The sequence below is a fragment of the Scyliorhinus torazame genome, chromosome 17 (genome assembly GCF_047496885.1).
Source record: "Scyliorhinus torazame isolate Kashiwa2021f chromosome 17, sScyTor2.1, whole genome shotgun sequence".
NCBI lineage: Eukaryota > Metazoa > Chordata > Chondrichthyes > Carcharhiniformes > Scyliorhinidae > Scyliorhinus > Scyliorhinus torazame.
The window spans coordinates 135,723,079-135,741,293 of record NC_092723.1 but is presented as its reverse complement, the minus strand read 5'-3'; the positions used below and the strand labels follow the sequence as shown (position 1 = coordinate 135,741,293).

General features: G+C 44.7%; 1 protein-coding gene across 1 annotated transcript in view; it reads right to left on the bottom strand.

The window, feature by feature from the left end:
• LOC140393581 (testis-expressed protein 47-like) overlaps positions 1-18,215 on the bottom strand; it is an 88,852-nt gene that overhangs the window by 6,602 nt on the left and 64,035 nt on the right. The window contains exon 6 of the mRNA XM_072479858.1: positions 7,353-7,512. Coding sequence (XP_072335959.1) covers positions 7,353-7,512 — 160 coding nt within the window. The remainder of the gene's footprint in view (positions 1-7,352; positions 7,513-18,215) is intronic.

The following is an 18,215-nucleotide window of genomic DNA, read 5'->3' as shown; positions in this document are numbered from 1 at the left end:
AACAGTCGTGGCCCCAACTTGGAGCTCCTTTCTGAGTGCTGCACGGCTCATCCCCCACCACCGATGGGCAGTGTGTGACCTGCGGCTCCGTGGTCAAGCTGCTTAACGGCCAGCACAACGTACTCTTGCACTCCCACAATGTGAAGTGCTGGTCGGGAAGTGGTCAGCAGTCTGTGACTGAGGTGGATGCAGCTACTGGATAGTGGGGAGGAAGCCTGGCCAAGTTTGTCGGCAAGGAATACCGATCAAACGAGGCCAGTCAATACAACTGACACATGTCAACACTGGAAGAAACCTATACAGTCATCACTTTGTGTCGCCACTCTCTGGAAACCAGGAAGTAAGTGCTTTTGGTGAGAATAGAGAAGGAGATGACTTTGATATTTGGATAGTGCGATGCAGTGGAACCAGTGAGAAATATTCTGACATTGAATGTGTTTGACAAGTTACTTCATCTCGTCTAAAGTCATAGTTTGTAAAGTAAAAACAAGATTGTCCTTTTTTCTATGCTTGTCTAAATGTCTAAAGAAATGGGAATATATTGTTTGTGTGTAAATGTAACGATGCGCATGTTCAACTGAAATTGTTTTAATTTTCAATATATAAAGACATAAACTTGGAAAAATCAGGTATTGGAAATAAAGTTTCAAAGTACAAAAAAAAAGAAACCCGACCACGACAGGCATTTAAATACAAACAATGGAGTCTTTCTGCCAGAGGGCAAAGAGAAGGTCATGCGACCGGCACCTTCACTGATGTCATGCGCCTTGTACATCTGTGCTTTGGGTGTGAAATCATGGAGGAGAGATTCCTCCATTTCGTAGCTATCAGCAAGCAAGCAACAGGACTGTGTGAAGAACTGAAGATGGATTATTCTGTAATAAGGAAGAGAGGGCCAGAACACAAACAGGCCAGGATCTCACAACTGAATCTATTGGTGAGAGCTTACAAGGAGAGTCCACAGCAGGACAAAGCAGTTGGTGTGAGCTGTATACAGAGCCCCAGGGTCTCTAGTGAATAACTCATTAAGAAAAAACTGAAATCAGGAACAAAGCAGTATAAAAATGATTTCTTGAGACATGGCTTTAATTGTACCAATGCAAATCAGCATGCAAAGCCCATATGTGTTATATGAAGCATAGTGAGTTTGGGGGCAAACCGCTTGATTTGTTTTCAAAGGATGCAGCAAGAACTTAAATCATCAGCTGAAGTCCTTAGCAGAAATGTAACATTGAATGACAAAGCAAGTGAAATCCTGAGGACCAAGGAGGCTCATCTGTCGCATTAAAGGTAGGCAATAATGGTGTGTCACGAAGGTCGGTCGTTGTGGGTCCCGAAGGGCCGCCGTTTGGTAAAACTGGGTCCTGGGGAAAAGAAGTTTGAAAAACACTGAATTAGGGTGCGTAAACCTCTATTAAGGGTTTGAAAAAAAAGATAAACAAAGGTATGGCTTCCCTACTTTTTTATATCTGGGGTGGGTTGATTGCTGAAGTCCAATACCATCACAAATTTCCCTTTGGTATATTTGGTAATTCACATGGCACTTCTATTTGAATTGTGAGTGTGATTGTAAACTGGGTGGATTGTGATTATGCTATTTGGGTGCATTTTTGCAGCTAATTTTTATATTACATTTTATTGTTTCTTTCTACCTCTGAATGAAGTGAATTCTATCCTCAAATCAAATGGCTTGTATTGGTAGGATGGGCATTTCACTGAGAATTGCTTTTGCTCTGAGGATTTTCATAGTGATTTTGTAATAGATTTTATAGTGCAGGAGGCCATTCAGCCCATCAGGACTGCACCGGCCCTTGAAAAGAGCACCCTACCCAAGCCCACACCTCCACCCTATCCCCGTAGCACAACAACCCCACCCCACCTTTTTGGACTCTAAGGCCAATTAGCATGGCCAAACCACCTAACCTGCACATCTTTGAACTGTGGGAGGAAACCGGAGCACCCGGAGGAAACCCACGCAGACACGGGGAGAACGTGCAGACTCCGCACAGACAGTGACCCAAGCCGGGAATCGAATCTGGGACCCTGAAGCTGTGAATCAACTGTGCTAACCACTGTGCTACCGGATGCGGAGGAGTTGCAGAGCATTTATTGGAGGGAGGCTTATCTTCAAATAAGATAGGTTTCACAAATGTGTTGCTCGCCAAGTGTTTCTTCACAGACCCTGTCAGGGCTACCAACATGTCAGAGGCAGAGGCCATTCAGCCCAAAGATTCTACACTAGCTCTTTCATGGAGAAATCCAGTTAATCCCACTTGCCCTCTTTTTCCACACATCCCTGAAATTATTTTCTCCTAGTATATTTCTAATTCCCTACTGAAAGTTGCTATTGAATCTGAGTGTACCAGGCAGTGCATTCCAAATTCAAACTACCCATGGCATTCAATTTATTTTCCTCATGTCGCCTTTGGTTCTTTTGCCAATCCGTGGGAAATCTGTGCCAAATTGTTATCAACCTTTCAACTATGGGAAACAGAGTAAATGAAGGGAAACCATTTAAACTCCTGTCAAATCTCCTCTTTGCCACTTGTGCTCTAAGGGAAACAACTCCAGTCTACAATTTCATCTCTGTAACTATTCTGATAAATCTCTACCTTCTGCAAAGCCATCACATGCTTCCTAAAGTATGATCCTCAAAGTTGGTGACTACTCCAACCAGAGCCAAATTTTTACCTGATATAACTTCCTGACTTTTGTATTCTATGGACTGAATTTTACCAGGCCATTGATGATGTGCTTTGAAGCAGGAAGGGTGATAAAAGAGGTAATGAGGGAAGCCTGTCATATATATCATGACCAGATGTTACCAAAGCTAGCTGCCCTGGCGGAGGAAGTCACACTGAAACTTAAGCATGTTGACTAAGTGATTAATTGTGATTTTAGCAGCTCTTCCCCATTTTATGGGGGCACATGGGAATAGCAGCGCTTCATAGCCTCACCTATTATAATGAGATGGAGGCTTAGCAGGAGGCCAATGCTGGTTGTAGTCGGCAGCCATTGTGAAGGGCAGCTGGACTTGATAGGAAGGGTAAAACTGAGTGACACCAGATGTAGCAATCAGGAGTAAAGGCAAACTTGTCTAGTACATTGGGGATATTCTACTTGAGTATCCTTTCTGACTTGTTACTTGTATGTACAGAGCCGGGGTGTTGGGAGGCCTAGAGGACTGGGTGCAACTCTTTGTCATGGACCTCATTTACTTAGACTTTCAAACCTGTGAGGAGAAGCATCAGAAAGGGATTGAACTGGAGCCACATGCATTGAGGCAGCATCATCCAGAAGAGCAACAGGAGCATTAGCCTGGAAGGAGACAGAGAGGTAGAGAGTGCAGAAGGGTATGTAATGAACCTCTTGTACAGAGATGACCATTCTCACCACAGAAAGTCCACTTGGTAAGGCTCAGCTTCCTACAAATGTTGGAGCAGCAGTTTCACTGAGGATTGTACCTTTACAGGGAGGTGGTCACTGTGTGGTGTACCATGATGGATGATGAGTTGAACCCTTTGGGAAGGGAAGGGCACCCAATGCTTGTTGGGTTGAAGAATCTCCCAATCTGCATCTCCTAACTTCATCAAGGTCACCAATGTCATGTTCAAGGGGGCTAGAGAGTAAATGCACTTTCACATTGATCCAGACAGTTTAACTGTGAGGGATATAGGATCCACAGTCAACACTGGATTCCCCCGGGGGCAGCTGGGGACTTGTAAGATAGATACTTTTTTGAATTTTAGTTTAGTTAGATTGTGGGCAGTTGGCGATAGATAGTGAGAGAGAAGGCGGCTCTCACAGCTCTGCTAGAAGCAGTAGGCTAAAGAGAAGGAACATCTCTTTCAGCCTTGCTAGAAGAAACGGCATAGTATGGAGTAATGGATAAGAAAACAGATGGAAATTTAAAGTCTAGCTTGTTAAGGAAATTAGAGAAATTAAGAAAAGTGTCCAAGAAGTCTGGAGTTAATTGAACAGATACCAAGGTATTGTGCAAAAGAATTCAAGGAAGAATAAACAAAGTGTTCTGAGTTGAAGAGACAATTGCAGTAACCAGACTTAAAGTGAGATAGCAGTACTCAATGGTAAAACAAACATCAAGTGCGATTTTAATAGAGTCTGGAAAATCATGAATTAAAGCAATTGTGAGCAGTTTGTACAGCAGTAAAGATAAAGAAATCGTAAAGAGGTTGGTGTAAAATCCTGGATTGGCTATACTCTTAAAAGTAGGGCGGAAGCTTTGTTTAAAAGTGGCAGTTGGAAAATTTGGTCTGGATTTCAGAATGCAACCGCTAAGGGAAAGCAAACTCACGAGAGAAGATTATAAAGTGTGATTTTGGGAGTGGACTTTGGAAACTCTTATATGACAATTATTTGGGGGGATTCTGAGGAGACATCCACAAGCTTCACTTGGGGGTTTAGAGTGGAGAGTGTATACGCCCATAGTCACTTTGTGTGCTTAAAAGGGACTTGTTAGTGAGAGCATTATAGATTAAGATGTACTTCGTCATCCATGTTAATCCTAAAACCTCTGGGCAGCACATTAGCACAGTGGGTAGCACTGTTGCTTCACAGCTCCAGAGTCCCATGTTCGATTCCCAGCTTGGGTCACTGTCTGTGTGAAGTTTGCACGTTCCCCCTGTGTCTGCGTGGGTTTCTGCCGGGTGCTCCAGTTTCCTCCCACAAGTCCCAAAAGACGTGCTGTTAGGTAATTGGACATTCTGAATTCTCCCTCAGTGAACCCGAACATGCGCTACAATGTGGCGACTAGGGGCTTTTCACAGTAACTTCATTGCAGTGTTAATGTAAGCCTACTTGTGACAATAAAGATTCTTCTTATTATTACTACTACTAATTGGTAAGGAGGGAGTAAAGGTGCATTGTATCATAATCCAATGTTTTCATGTTTAATAAATTATTTTTCCTTGTTGTTAAAACTAAATAGCGGCCATGTGGCTCCATATTTTATAAAAACAAAATTAAAAGTTACTTTTGAGTCAGAGTTCCATTCTGGGATCTTCCCATCCTTATAACATCAACTGAGATCATAACACAGGAAATTGTTAATCGCCCATAATGTTTTCAAAAAGTAAATGATTCTTTTAGTGGTGCACCATTTCAGAATTCGTTGAAGACATACACAGCAAGGTGACATCTAATATCAAAACATTAAACTGGGAAACCCAAGTGCAGTTAGGTAAACCTTTCCATGTCATTGCAGGTGATCCTACATGATATTCCCCCATTGCTGTTAGTGAAGGTGGAGGTAGGCTGTTGACACTTCTGCTCAGCGGCTGTCAATGGCCATGGTGGTCATTCTCTGGTAGCCTGAAACTTGAGGACCTGGGCATATTGAAGGTCTTATGCACAGGTGCTGAAACCTTTTTTGTTTTTGCAACAGCTTAAGGCACTGGTGTCACCATCAAATGTGCTGAGGAGCTGCTATCCATACCAGGAGGACCTTGAGAGGAGAACCCAGATACTGCAGACATCCATCCCTCTACTAAGTCTAACATGGCCTCCACTGCTTATCTTAGAGTTCAAAGAGCTGGCATCCAGGCATCTTATCCCTCTCTCACTGAAACACAAAGCTCATGGAGAGGCTGACTGCATAGGTCGCTCGCATTTGCTCCTTAGTCGGGGCCCCTGAGTACCTTCGGTCCACCTCTACAATAACCTCCACCAACCTCTGCATCTCCTCCCTCTCAACTTTATCCTTATAGGCCTTATAAAAAATAGCCTCCCTCTGGACCACTGCCTTCAATGACTGCCAGAGCGCAGAGGGTAAACCTCCACGTAATTCCGTATCACCAATGTCACCTTCTCACAGAACTTTTTTTCTGCCAGGAACACTGAATCCAACCTCCACCCCGATCTGTACGCCTGTCCTGTTTCAAACCTCACGTCCACATAATGCGGCACATGGTCCAATATTACGATCCCTGCATATTCTGCCTCCACAACCCCTGGCAACGCCAGCTGGCCAACACAAGTGCCACCTTTTTACTGAATAGGATCGCAACCTCCTGGGCCCATCCAAAATAGCCGTCTTCTCCATCTCCTGCTAACCTCATTCAAAAAACCAAGTGCGTCACCAGCCTCTCCCCATCGCCTCCACCCTCATAACAAAACCCAACATGTGCAAAAAAACAGCATAGCAATTACAAAACTAACATGTACATAACAGGTCATAAAAACATACAGAAAATTCCCAATATTATCTCTCCCCTAACCCATGCTCCTTGACAAAATCATCCGCCTCTCCCAGCGTCATGAAATAATGTTCCCTGCCTTTAAAAGTGACCCAAAATTTGGCCGGTACAACACCCCAAAACAAACCTTGTTCTGAAAGAGCGCCGCCTTGGCCTTATTGAACACTGTCCGCCATTTGGCCAGGTTGGCACCAATGTCCTGATAGAAAGGGATCCGATTCCCATCCCAGTCTTGAGTTACCTTCACCCACCACAAAATCTTCTTCTTGTTCTGGAACCTGAGCATACGCGCAATCACCATCCATGGCGGCTCCACAGCCCTCAGCCTCCATCGTGATGACCGATGGGCACGATCCACTTCTGGAGCCTTCTCGAGTTCTATTCTCAGGCTCTCAAAATCCGCTATTTTCTAATGCACTGTTTTTGTCATACTTACGTTTTTCTCTATTATCATCTCAAAGTGATTGGCCATGCTAAATTTCCCCTTAGTGTCCAAAGATGTGCAGGTTATGTGGGGTTACGGGGATGGGACAGAGGAATGGGCCGAAGTAGGGTGCTCTTTCAAAGGGTCAGTGAGTCTCACTGGGATGAATGGTCTCCATCTACAGTAACTATTACCAGATGTTCCCCTCCTTTTACTTCACTTGTCCACCTACTCTGGTTCATAAGCCTAATAGATCCTATACTGTTTGGCTGTTATACATATTATGTTAGAAAGAAGGCTTATACACATTGTAGAAACTCAATTTCATTATCCCTTTACCGACCTCTTCTGTCCAATTAATACTAGGGTAGATGAAATCTTTCTGTAGATTCTAACATTGTTTGTCTTTCTATTTTATGAATTGATTATTCCCTGGTCTGAATAATTATCTATTTTTCCTCTCACTTTTCAAATATTCTATCCTACAATCTTCCTCATCCTTGCATCATCACCTGATAGAAATTCAAGCTTTTTGTACTGTTTCTTCCTCAATTCTCCCCAGACACTCAAAATGGCAAAATTCCTTACTTCCTGATTTTTTTTAGGACTGTTAATATCCTGGACTAAGGATATTGCTTGCTGTTCAGTGAGGTTTCTCAATATTAAAAATGTATCCAGTTCCACATTGGGAATCTGGTCAATTCGAAATCTACCTGAGTCGAGGACAACATATGTTGATTTCTCGTAATATTCAAGAAACTTCTGAGGAGTCATGAGTTCTGAACTGCCACACAGATACTTGATAGTATTCTGCTTGATGATCAGATGTCGGATTTCTTCAGACACAGTGTTATTTGGTCCAGTAATGTTTTTCTGTAGGAGAGAAATAAGCTGCCATTGTGATGTTTTTTATATATACACTGTCTCCAAATTTAGTGGAACTGGGATGTGAGTGTGCGCAGATAAAATGAAGATGGTCACTTGCACCTACCCCCCGATCCCACCGCCTCTTCAGACTTATAAATTAACCCTATCCAAATCCTCTGTCACTACAGACCTAGTTATTCTAGGGGGTAGAGCCAATCAGCAGCAAAAAGGGGAGGGGGACCAGCCTCTGATTGGAGGAGCAGCTCTCCTCACTCATGCAGCCTTGGAATACGGCGCAGCAACAATTGTGAGTCTGTGGGGGAAGGGGATGTAGTGACTGCTGAATGGGGGCAGCAGGGGGCCAGTGTGACTATTGAGCTGGGGAAGGAGACTGGCTGCTGGTGGGGGAGAAAATACTGGCTGTTGTTAGTGTGTGTGAGAGTCTGGCTCACTCCCAGTCTCACACTCCCACACACCAACTCTCACAGTGTGTGAACGTGAATGAATAAATATCCTGAGAGTGAGACGGGAAAATGCAATTTCACCCTTGCACTCTCGTGGTCATCTTTATTAATTACTAAATATTTTAAACGGTCAATTTATTGCTTTGATATTGTTTTATTTTTGCTCAAGAAGTTGCTTCTTTTCTTCTGTCATGGTAATGTCACTTTAAGAAATGTTTGTCTTCTCAAGTGGCTGCAGTGATGTCATTGTGTGGGTGGAGTTGGGCTCTGGCTCTGTTTTTTACTTTGGTTTTGAGCTAGAAGCTGATATTGGCTGCGAGTTTTAGTTTAGTTTTCAGTTGGAGAGCTGCATTCAAACCAAGGAGGTGTATTTTGGTCTCTCTCTCTGCATGCTAAAGAATGTCTCCTGATCACTGGATGATTTCAAAGTAATACCTGTTTCTGCAAGGAATGCAAACCTTGGAATTTGTTAAAAAGGGTTTTTGGCGTATGGATGTTGTTAGGAAAGTTACTAAGGGTTACCTATAGAGTACTGTATCTTTGGATAGTTGATAAGGTGTTTACTGTGTGTTTATAAAATAATAACTGGATTAATAGAATAAACATTGTTTTGTTTAAAAATCCTTTAGATCTCTGTTGCATCACACCTGTAAAGTGGGCCCTTGTGCTCCTCATAACCAAAATCTATTAAAAGCTGTGTGTCAGGTGAACTCCATGATATACATTGGTGTTCTCTAAACCCTGGCCCACAATACTTCAAACCTCAACATTTTATTTAAATTTGTGTTTAATGTTACACCAAACCTTATGTTCTCGGATTTTGCTCATCGATCCCTGGAGTTAGAAAAAAATTGAAATGTGATCCCTTGCATGAAAAGGCTGGACAGGTCTGCTCTAACTCATTTGGTGAAATGCTATTTTGCTTGTGGTTTAACTAGTAAACCAGGAATTATTGTTGATTGTATGGCAATTGTATTGAATTATTTGCAGGCGGCGAGTGTTAATCAGGGTTTCACTTAAGCACCTGTAGTGAGATACCAACTGAAACTGTGCAGGGCTGAGTTAGGGCTTGTAATGTCTCACTGTGTCGATAAATGTAAAACTGATTATAGATTGTCTCTACTCTGATCCTTCACGAACTGGGCTTCTGGAACAGAACAGTTACTACCTTTCAGGCTCAGTTTTATGATTTGTACTCTTGCTCCTCAAACTCCCTCAGTAAAATTACATTCCTGTGTCATTGGTCGCTATGTGGACAGAAACATTTCTAAGTTCATTTGTGGTGGGGTTTGCAGGGCGTTTCCTGCCAGCTCTGCTGGCGAGTTCCCCACCACTATCAAATGACACGTAGTCACTATTTTGGGCCTTGGGGAGTTTCTCAGCGGTTTAGCCCACACTTGGGGCGCAATTTAACTAAATGGGAATGTTGCTCTGTTTACTTGCTATAAATATGGCGGTTAATAAGGTCGCCTTTCTTAGTCCTAATTATGAGTATGTTTTCAGAGTCGCCAGGTATCTCTCGATACCGCCACAAGGTTCAACCCGAATACCGATCAAAGAACCAATACACCAGTTATTTAGTTCAAAGTCAATGGTATTTATTTACACACAGTATGATTTACTCATGCACAATAACACTACAAGCTAAACTATCTTTATCACTAACACCTATACTTAACTTCGGGTGCCCACTTAGGTCAGAGGAACAATGGCCGTTGTTCGGATCTGAGGCTGTTAGGTTCGAAGAGGTAACAGGAGTACAGCTAAGGTCGTCCATCTGGTAGCGAGCGTTGACCTTGAACTTACTTGCTTCTGGTGATGCTGGTGGAAGGATCTCTCTGCTTGAGAGCCGAATCCAAGAGACGGAATCTCTGGTGGGGGTTCCTTCTTATACTTGGAAGGGCTTCGCGCGCTTTTATGCCGGCCTTAAACTTGGTCCCAATTAATTGGGCAGCTTCTTGATCATTGTCATCGATCTAAACCAATAAAGGGGCGGGTGCCCTGATAGCTGGGCGTGTCCTAGGTGGCCGTTGGCCTTGCTTTGTTTGTTTCTTTCAGTTGGGGTACTGGCGCCGGGATGTCTGCGACAGTATTGGCTACCTGAGTATTAGTCCTTTGTTCCTCGGAGAGGGGCCATCAATATGTTAATCGACCCAGAGTTTCGATTCCGTCTGCTATATTTCAAATATACATTCAGGCTCTGTGCCTGCTTGTTGCTTAGTATTGTCCACATTTCCCTATAGTCTCTGTGAGTGTCCATTTTGTGTTCTGAAAATGGCCATCCCAGATGGCTACATGTCCTCCTTGTGATCCTCAACGTGAACATAAGAACATAAGAACATAAGAACTAGGAGCAGGAGTAGGCCATCTGGCCCCTCGAGCCTGCTCCGCCATTCAATGAGATCATGGCTGATCTTTTGTGGACTCAGCTCCACTTTCCGGCCCGAACACCATAACCCTTAATCCCTTTATTCTTCAAAAAACTATCTATCTTTATCTTAAAAACATTTAATGAAGGAGCCTCTACTGCTTCACTGGGCAAGGAATTCCATAGATTCACAACCCTTTGGGTGAAGAAGTTCCTCCTAAACTCAGTCCTAAATCTACTTCCCCTTATTTTGAGGCTATGCCCCCTAGTTCTGCTTTCACCCGCCAGTGGAAACAACCTGCCCGCATCTATCCTATCTATTCCCTTCATAATCTTATATGTTTCTATAAGATCCCCCCTCATCCTTCTAAATTCCAACGAGTACAGTCCCAATCTACTCAACCTCTCCTCGTAATCCAACTCCTTCAGCTCTGGGATTAATCTAGTGAATCTCCTCTGCACACCCTCCAGTGCCAGTACGTCCTTTCTCAAGTAGGGAGACCAAAACTACTGAACACAATACTCCAGGTGTGGCCTCACTAACACCTTATACAATTGCAGCATAACCTCCCTAGTCTTAAACTCCATCCCTCTAGCAATGAAGGACAAAATTCCATTTGCCTTCTTAATCACCTGTTGCACCTATAAACCAACTTTTTGCGACTCATACACTAGCACACCCAGGTCTCTCTGCACAGCAGCATGTTTTAATATTTTATCATTTAAATAATAATCCCTTTTGCTGTTATTCCTACCAAAATGGATAACCTCACATTTGTCAACATTGTATTCCATCTGCCAGACCCTAGCCCATTCACTTAGCCTATCCAAATCCCTCTGCAGACTTCCAGTATCCTCTGCACTTTTTGCTTTACCACTTATCTTAGTGTCGTCTGCAAACTTGGACACGTTGCCCTTGGTCCCCAACTCCAAATCATCTATGTAAATTGTGAACAGTTGTGGGCCCAACACTGATCCCTGAGGGACACCACTAGCTACTGATTGCCAACCAGAGAAACACCCATTAATCCCCACTCTTTGCTTTCTATTAATTAACCAATCCTCTATCCATGCTCCTACTTTCCCCTTAATGCCATGCATCTTTATCTTATGCAACAACCTTTTGTGTGGCACCTTGTCAAAGGCTTTCTGGAAATCCAGATATACCACATCCATTGGCTCCCCGTTATCTACCGCACTGTTAATGTCCTCAAAAAATTCCACTAAATTAGTTAGGCACGACCTGCCCTTTATGAACCCATGCTGCGTCTGTCCAATTGGACAATTTCCATCCAGATGCCTCGCTATTTCTTCCTTGATGATAGATTCCAGCATTTTCCTTACTACCGAAGTTAAGCTCACTGGCCTATAATTACCCACTTTCTGCCTACCTCCTTTTTTAAACAGTGGTGTCATGTTTGCTAATTTCCAATCCGCGGGAACACCCCAGAGTCTAGTGAATTTTGGTAAATTATCACTAGTGCATTTGCAATTTCCCTAGCCATCTCTTTTAGCACTCTGGGATGCATTCCATCAGGGCCAGGAGACTTGTCTGCCTTTAGCCCCATTAGCTTGTCCATCACTACCTCCTTGGTGATATCAATCCTCTCAAGGTCCTCACCTGTCATAGCCTCATTTCCATCAGTCACTGGCATGTTATTTGTGTCTTCCACTGTGAAGACCGACCCCAAAAAACCTGTTCAGTTCCTCAGCCATTTCCTCATCTCCCATTATTAAATCTCCCTTCTCAACCTCTAAAGGACCAATATTTACCTTAGCCACTCTTTTTTGTTTTATGTATTTGTAGAAAATACATAAAACGTCCTTCTGTGAAGCGTGAAGGATCGTATTGCTGAATCTTCTTTGTTCTCTGCCTAAGTCGAGCACCCGCAATCAAGGACAGGTTCGATTCTACTCTGTCCTATAGATTGGAACCTTTCCCTAAATTGCTTTATGTACATCACATTATTATAAAATCCTAAGGGGCGCTATGACATTCAGGCATGCATTACATTTATTTTTCATTTAAAACACGGGAACCTCTAACTATTCTTCTCTAAACTATCCTTAGTCAATTAAAAGAATTTACAACAGTATAAACTACACAATGGCAGCATACATGTCTCTGTATCGTGGTGGTCAAGTACAGAATTTCACATCTTTTATTAGAACAAACAAAAAATTAGTCGACACGCTTTATTTACTTCGAGGGAGTGGGGGGTTTGCTGAAGTCCGAAAATAGGGGGTCTGAAGGTATATACCGGAGTGCGGGAGGCTTTCCTTCACCATTTCCTATGTCTCAGTGTCTGGATGACACTGCAGAGTATCGATATGACTAACAGTGCTTCCACGATGTGTGACAGGGAATACCATTAGATAAATCTGTCACACCACGTTGGTGTATCAGTGGCTGTCTCTGGATGTGGGGTATGGCAGGGATGGGAAACATTCATGGCCTGTGGGGTAGGGGTCAGGGGGGTTGCATCCGCGTGCAACTGTAGGGATCCCACGAAGATCCAAATGTAGATCATGATGTCTGTCTTCATGTCTTTTTCCTTCTTGGTCTTCCTTTGTCTTCTGTTGTTCTGGATTTCCTGTGGACACAAGCATAATATCTGTTATTACCTTGTTTAAGATCTCGTATGTCTGTCTGTCTGTCCTTTTATTATCAATTGTCCATTAGAATTGTCACCATATGTGACTCCCTCATTTTTTTAAAAAACCAAATATTTTGGGGCAAGACATGCGAAAGAAAATACTGTCACAGCGCGAGCAGTCTCGCAGCCTGTGTGGTTGATACAGTGAATGGGCGGACAATCTCGCCATCCAGCAGTAAAGTGTTCCATCCAAGTGTCTGAGGATGTAAATAGCATATGGGAGAGCAACCTAAGCGTTGCCGGATACAAACACACGAGTTTTGAACCAAATGTTCCGAATGGGATGCGTATGGCTTGTGGGGCAAGAACAGGTGGAATCCCCGGGTAGGACAGTGACCAGTGCCGTAGGTGCACTACCCGAGCGTAGCTGACCAGATGGGGGTCCTCAGGCAGGGCGGGGACCAGTGCCGTTACTCCACTGCCTGAGCGACCGGACAAGAACGGAAAGAATTTGTGTTCATCGTGGATACTGTCTCTTATGATTACCTTCGAATCAGAAGAGTAGCTATGAATGGGTGTCTGCCGACAAACTTGTTCCTTTAACTGCCAGTGGGTGTTAAAAGAGTGGTTTTGACTATTTCAAGATGTGGCGTGGGGCCATGAATAAACTTTTTAAGTGCACAAACAAACATTCAACATTTAAAATTAACAAACTAAAATAACAAAATCGGGCAGGCTCCACCAGAAAGAAGGACACCGTAAATCTCCAGCGGTTCCTTCTTACTATCATCTGGACACCTCATTGCTCTTTCGTGAAAAGAGTCGCAAAGGGACCCGTATGGTGGGAGTCAGACTCTAGGTCATCATCTTCTCCCGGTTGCCATATTCGTGACTGGAGTAGCTGTGCCAAAGCTGCCTGGGGCGAAGTGGGGTCCATCTCACCATTCCGGATGAGTCTGTAAGAATTGTCGCAGTGCCAATGTTTTGTGTCGAGGTTGGAGGTGGTAGGGGGCAATCCATTGTCGTTGGGTGGTGGGTCTGGTTCAGGGGCTTTGATATACGTGGTCTCAAAGAGGTCGGATGAATCTTGTTCGGAGTCGCTGGGAGTGGGGCCTGGTGCAGGAGTGTAATCGTGTCTCGGTGCCATGGGGCTGTCGCTGTCGGTGCTGGTTGAATGAAGGGAGAGGCGGAGTCGTGCCTCTGAGGGTGGAGTCGCAGTCGTGTCTGAGGATGGGCTGGACTGGTTGGGAGAGGGTAGGAATAGGTCGTCCATGGGCGGGGCGTGTTCATCTGCTGCTGCAAGTGAGATGTGGTGTGAATGGTTGTTCTGTGTGCCATAAGCCTTAAGCTGGTTTATGTGAAACCATCCTGACTTGCCAATGGGATAAGTGATCTTATAAACGGAGGGGCTGACTTTATTTGAAATGGAGTAGGGTCCTTCGAATTTGAGGGAAAGAAATGAACTGGGGTTGTACAGGGGGGAGCATGACCTGCTGCCCTACTGAAAATTCTGTGGCGTGTACCGTTTTGTCAAAACAAACTTTACTTTGCTTCTTTCGTGTCCCAAGCCTAACAGCTGCAGCGAGCTGGGCTGCTTTAACATTATCGATAATATGCTGTACTGCCTTCTCATGGGTGAGGGTAGTGACTGTGGGGCTGGCCAAATCAAGTCCTAACAAGTATTCTGTCCCCTTCATGGGTCGTCCGGTCATGAGGATGTGGGGGGTGTATCCTGTCGAAGTGGATACCGTGTTCCTTATGAACATTCGTGCAAAGGGGAGAACTGTGTCCCATGTGGTATTGTGCTGTTGCACCATTTTCCTGAGGGTTGCCTTGAGGGTTCTATTCATTCTCTCTACGATTCCTCTTGATTGGGGGTGATATGCAACATGGAATTTTTGTCGGATGCCGAAAATTGTGAGGACATTTTTCATGACACGTCCTGTGAAATGTGAGCCTTGGTCTGACTCTATACTATGGGGAAGTTCCCATCTTGTAAAGATGTGCTGCGTTAGGATCTTGGCTGTCGTTTTAGCCGTGTTAGTTCTAGATGGAAAAGCTTCCACCCATTTCGTGAAGGTATCAATTACTACCAACACATACTTAAAACCACTCTTGCAGGGGGGTAGGGGGTCCTATGTAATCAATCTGTAAATTCGTCCAGGGGCTATTAACAGGGTGGGTGTGACCTTTCCTTGCATATCTGTTAGGATTGTTCTGGGCGCCTATTAAACAATTTTCAATGTAATGCGTTACATTAGATTTCAAATCGGGCCACCAGCAGAGAGGTCTGAGGTGGGCAAGAGTTGCTTCTATCCCTTGATGTCCATGGTTGTCATGGAAGCGGCAGATAACTTGGTTTCTGTCTTGGGTGGGGACCACATAAATACCATCCTTTAAAATGATGCCGTCATGTGTCGTCAAAGTGTTTCTGTATTTATCGTAGGGGGCTGGGAAGTTGCCTTTTAAAACTTCCCTGAGCTTTTTGTCTTCCTTTTGGGCCTGAGCCAAACCTTGAATATTGGTCTGTGAGACCTGGACCGAGTGTACTGGGGCACTCTCTGGGGGATTTCAAATGTGACCGTGTCTGGAATCTGCCTTTGCTAGGGCATCTGCCTTAACGTTACAAGTGGGGGAAGAATGATGGTGGCTACGAACTTTAATGATACCGTATTTACGGTCTTTAGCTGTCCTGAGAATATGCTGGAGAATGGGGCTGAGGGCAGGGGTTTTCCATCCGCGGAAACAAATCCTTGAGATTCCCACAGGGGTAGGAATTCCATTAAACTATTGCAGACATATAAGCTGTCGGTGTATATGTCGGCTGGGGTCGGGAACAAATCGGGATGCTCTACAATATATGCTGCGGCTGCTAATCCTGCTTCCTGCGAACCTAGGTGTCCGGGCAATTTCAATGATATCTCCTCTAACGCGCGTCCCTGCGCGTCCTCTACACATATGCCACAACCAGTAATTTATTTACCGTTCAAAACTGTGGAGGAGCCATCCACATAAATCTTAAGGGGTGCCCTATGTCTGTGGGCTGGGGTCTCTGGGGTGTAGTACCTGGATTCGGGGGAGCTGACTTGGGTACAAAGGGTCCTGTATTGTGCCTGGTGGTGATGATTTCACACTCATGTGGGGTGCCTGCGTAATGTAAATTATCTGCGAGGAACGTGTGTGTTTTTGTCCTTTTAACTGTAATGTCACGTCCTTGTAGGAGTAGGGTCCATTGTGCGGTGCAAATTTGGCTGACTGTGCCGTCCTTTAGTCTACCATCTAGTAGAAGTTGGGTTGGGATGTGCTCAGTTAAAATGGTGATGGGGTTGAGTCCTGTTATGTAGGCAAAGTACTGAACAGCCCAAAAAATTGCGAGCAGGTGTCTTTTGCAGGCAGAAAATCCTTGCTCGACTGGTTCGAGAACTTGTGAAGCGTATGCTACGGGGCCTAAACGATCATGTCTTTCTTGGAGGAGCATTGCCAAAAGGGTTCAGTCGGTGGTTGCAACCTCAATTGTGTATGGGGAGAGTGGATCTGGGACCTGTAATGCGGGAGCTGTGCTGAGGGCTCGTTTTAATGCATCCACGGCATCCGTGTGCTGTGGAAACCATTCCCATGGCGCTTGCTTTTTTAGGAGTTCGGAAAGAGGGGCTGCCTTTGTGGCAAAACCGTCTATGTGATTCCTGCAGTAAACCAACCAGTCCTAGAAATGACCGGAGGGCTGTGACATTATGGGGCAAAGGTAATTTGACAATTGAATTGATGCGTTTCTGCTCGATCTCGCGTTTGCCATGGGTGATCACTGCGCTTAAGTAAATTACTTTTTCCTGGAGAATCTGGGCCTTTTTGGGGTTTATCATAGAATTTACAGAATTTACAGTGCAGAAGGAGGCCATTCGGCCCATCGAGTCTGCACCGGCTCTTGGAAAGAGCACCCTACCCAAGATCCACACCTCCACCCTATCCCCATAACCCAGTAACCCCACCCTACACAAAGGGCAATTTTGGACACTATGGGCAATTTAGCATGGCCAATCCACCTAACCCGCACATCTTTGGACTGTGGGAGGAAACCGGAGCACCCGGAGGAAACCCACGCACACACGGGGAGGATGTGCAGACTCCGCACAGACAGTGACCCAAGCCGGAATCGAACCTGGGACCCTGGAGCTGTGAAGCATTTGTGCTATCCGCAATGCTACCGTGCTGCCCCACGCTTTACATCCAATTTCTTGAAGGAGTCCTAATAATTCGGTGAGAAGCGAAATGTGCTCTATCTTAGTGTCTGTCTGTAGAAGCAAGTCGTCTACATACTGGACAAGGTAATCGGGTCGGGAAAATTTAGCTACTCCGTTCGCCAGCTGTCGGTGGAAAATGGAGGGGGAATTGTGGAAGCCTTGCGGTAGGCACATCCATGTGTACTGCTGTCCCTGGAAGGTGAAAGCAAATTTATATTGGCACGCTTTATCCAATGGAATGGACCAAAAGCCGTTGCTGATGTCCAAAACCGAAAAAAAATTTGAATGGAGTCCCTGTTTTAACATTGTCTTGGGACTCATGGCTACGGTGGGGGCTGCTACTGGGGTTACTTTGTTTAGTTCCCTATAAATCAATGGTCAGTCGCCATGAACCATCGGGTTTCCTGACGGGCCAAATTGGGGCATTGTTCATTGAGGCTACTGAACGGAGTACGCCTTGGTCAGGCAGACTCTGGATAACCTATGCGATTTCTCCCTCTGCTTGTTGGGGAAAACTGTACTGTTTTTGGGGTCGGGTCCTGTAATGTTTACTAAACCTGTTATCTTGCCACAGTCGTGCTTGTGCTGGGCAAAAGAAGCTTTGTGTCGCTGCAAAACCTGTCTAACATCTTTGTCCTGACTAATGGCTCGTGGATCGAACCTGAAGTCTCCTCTTTCAGAGTCGCCAGGTATCTCTCAATACCGCCACAAGGTTCAACCCGAATACCGATCAAAGAGCCAATACACCAGTTATTTAGTTCAAAGTCAATGGTATTTATTTACACACAGTAAGATCTACTCATGCACGATAATACAACAAACTAAACTATCTCTAACGCTAACACCTATACTTAACTTCGGGTGCCCACGTAGGTCAGAGGAACAATGGCCGTTGTTCGGATCTGAGGCTGTTGGGTTCGAAGAGGTAACAGGAGTACAGCTAAGGTCGTCCATCTGGTAGCGAGCGTTGCCCTTGAACTTACTTGCTTCTGGTGATGCTGGTGGAAGGGTCTCTCCGCTTGAGAGCCGAATCCAAGAGACT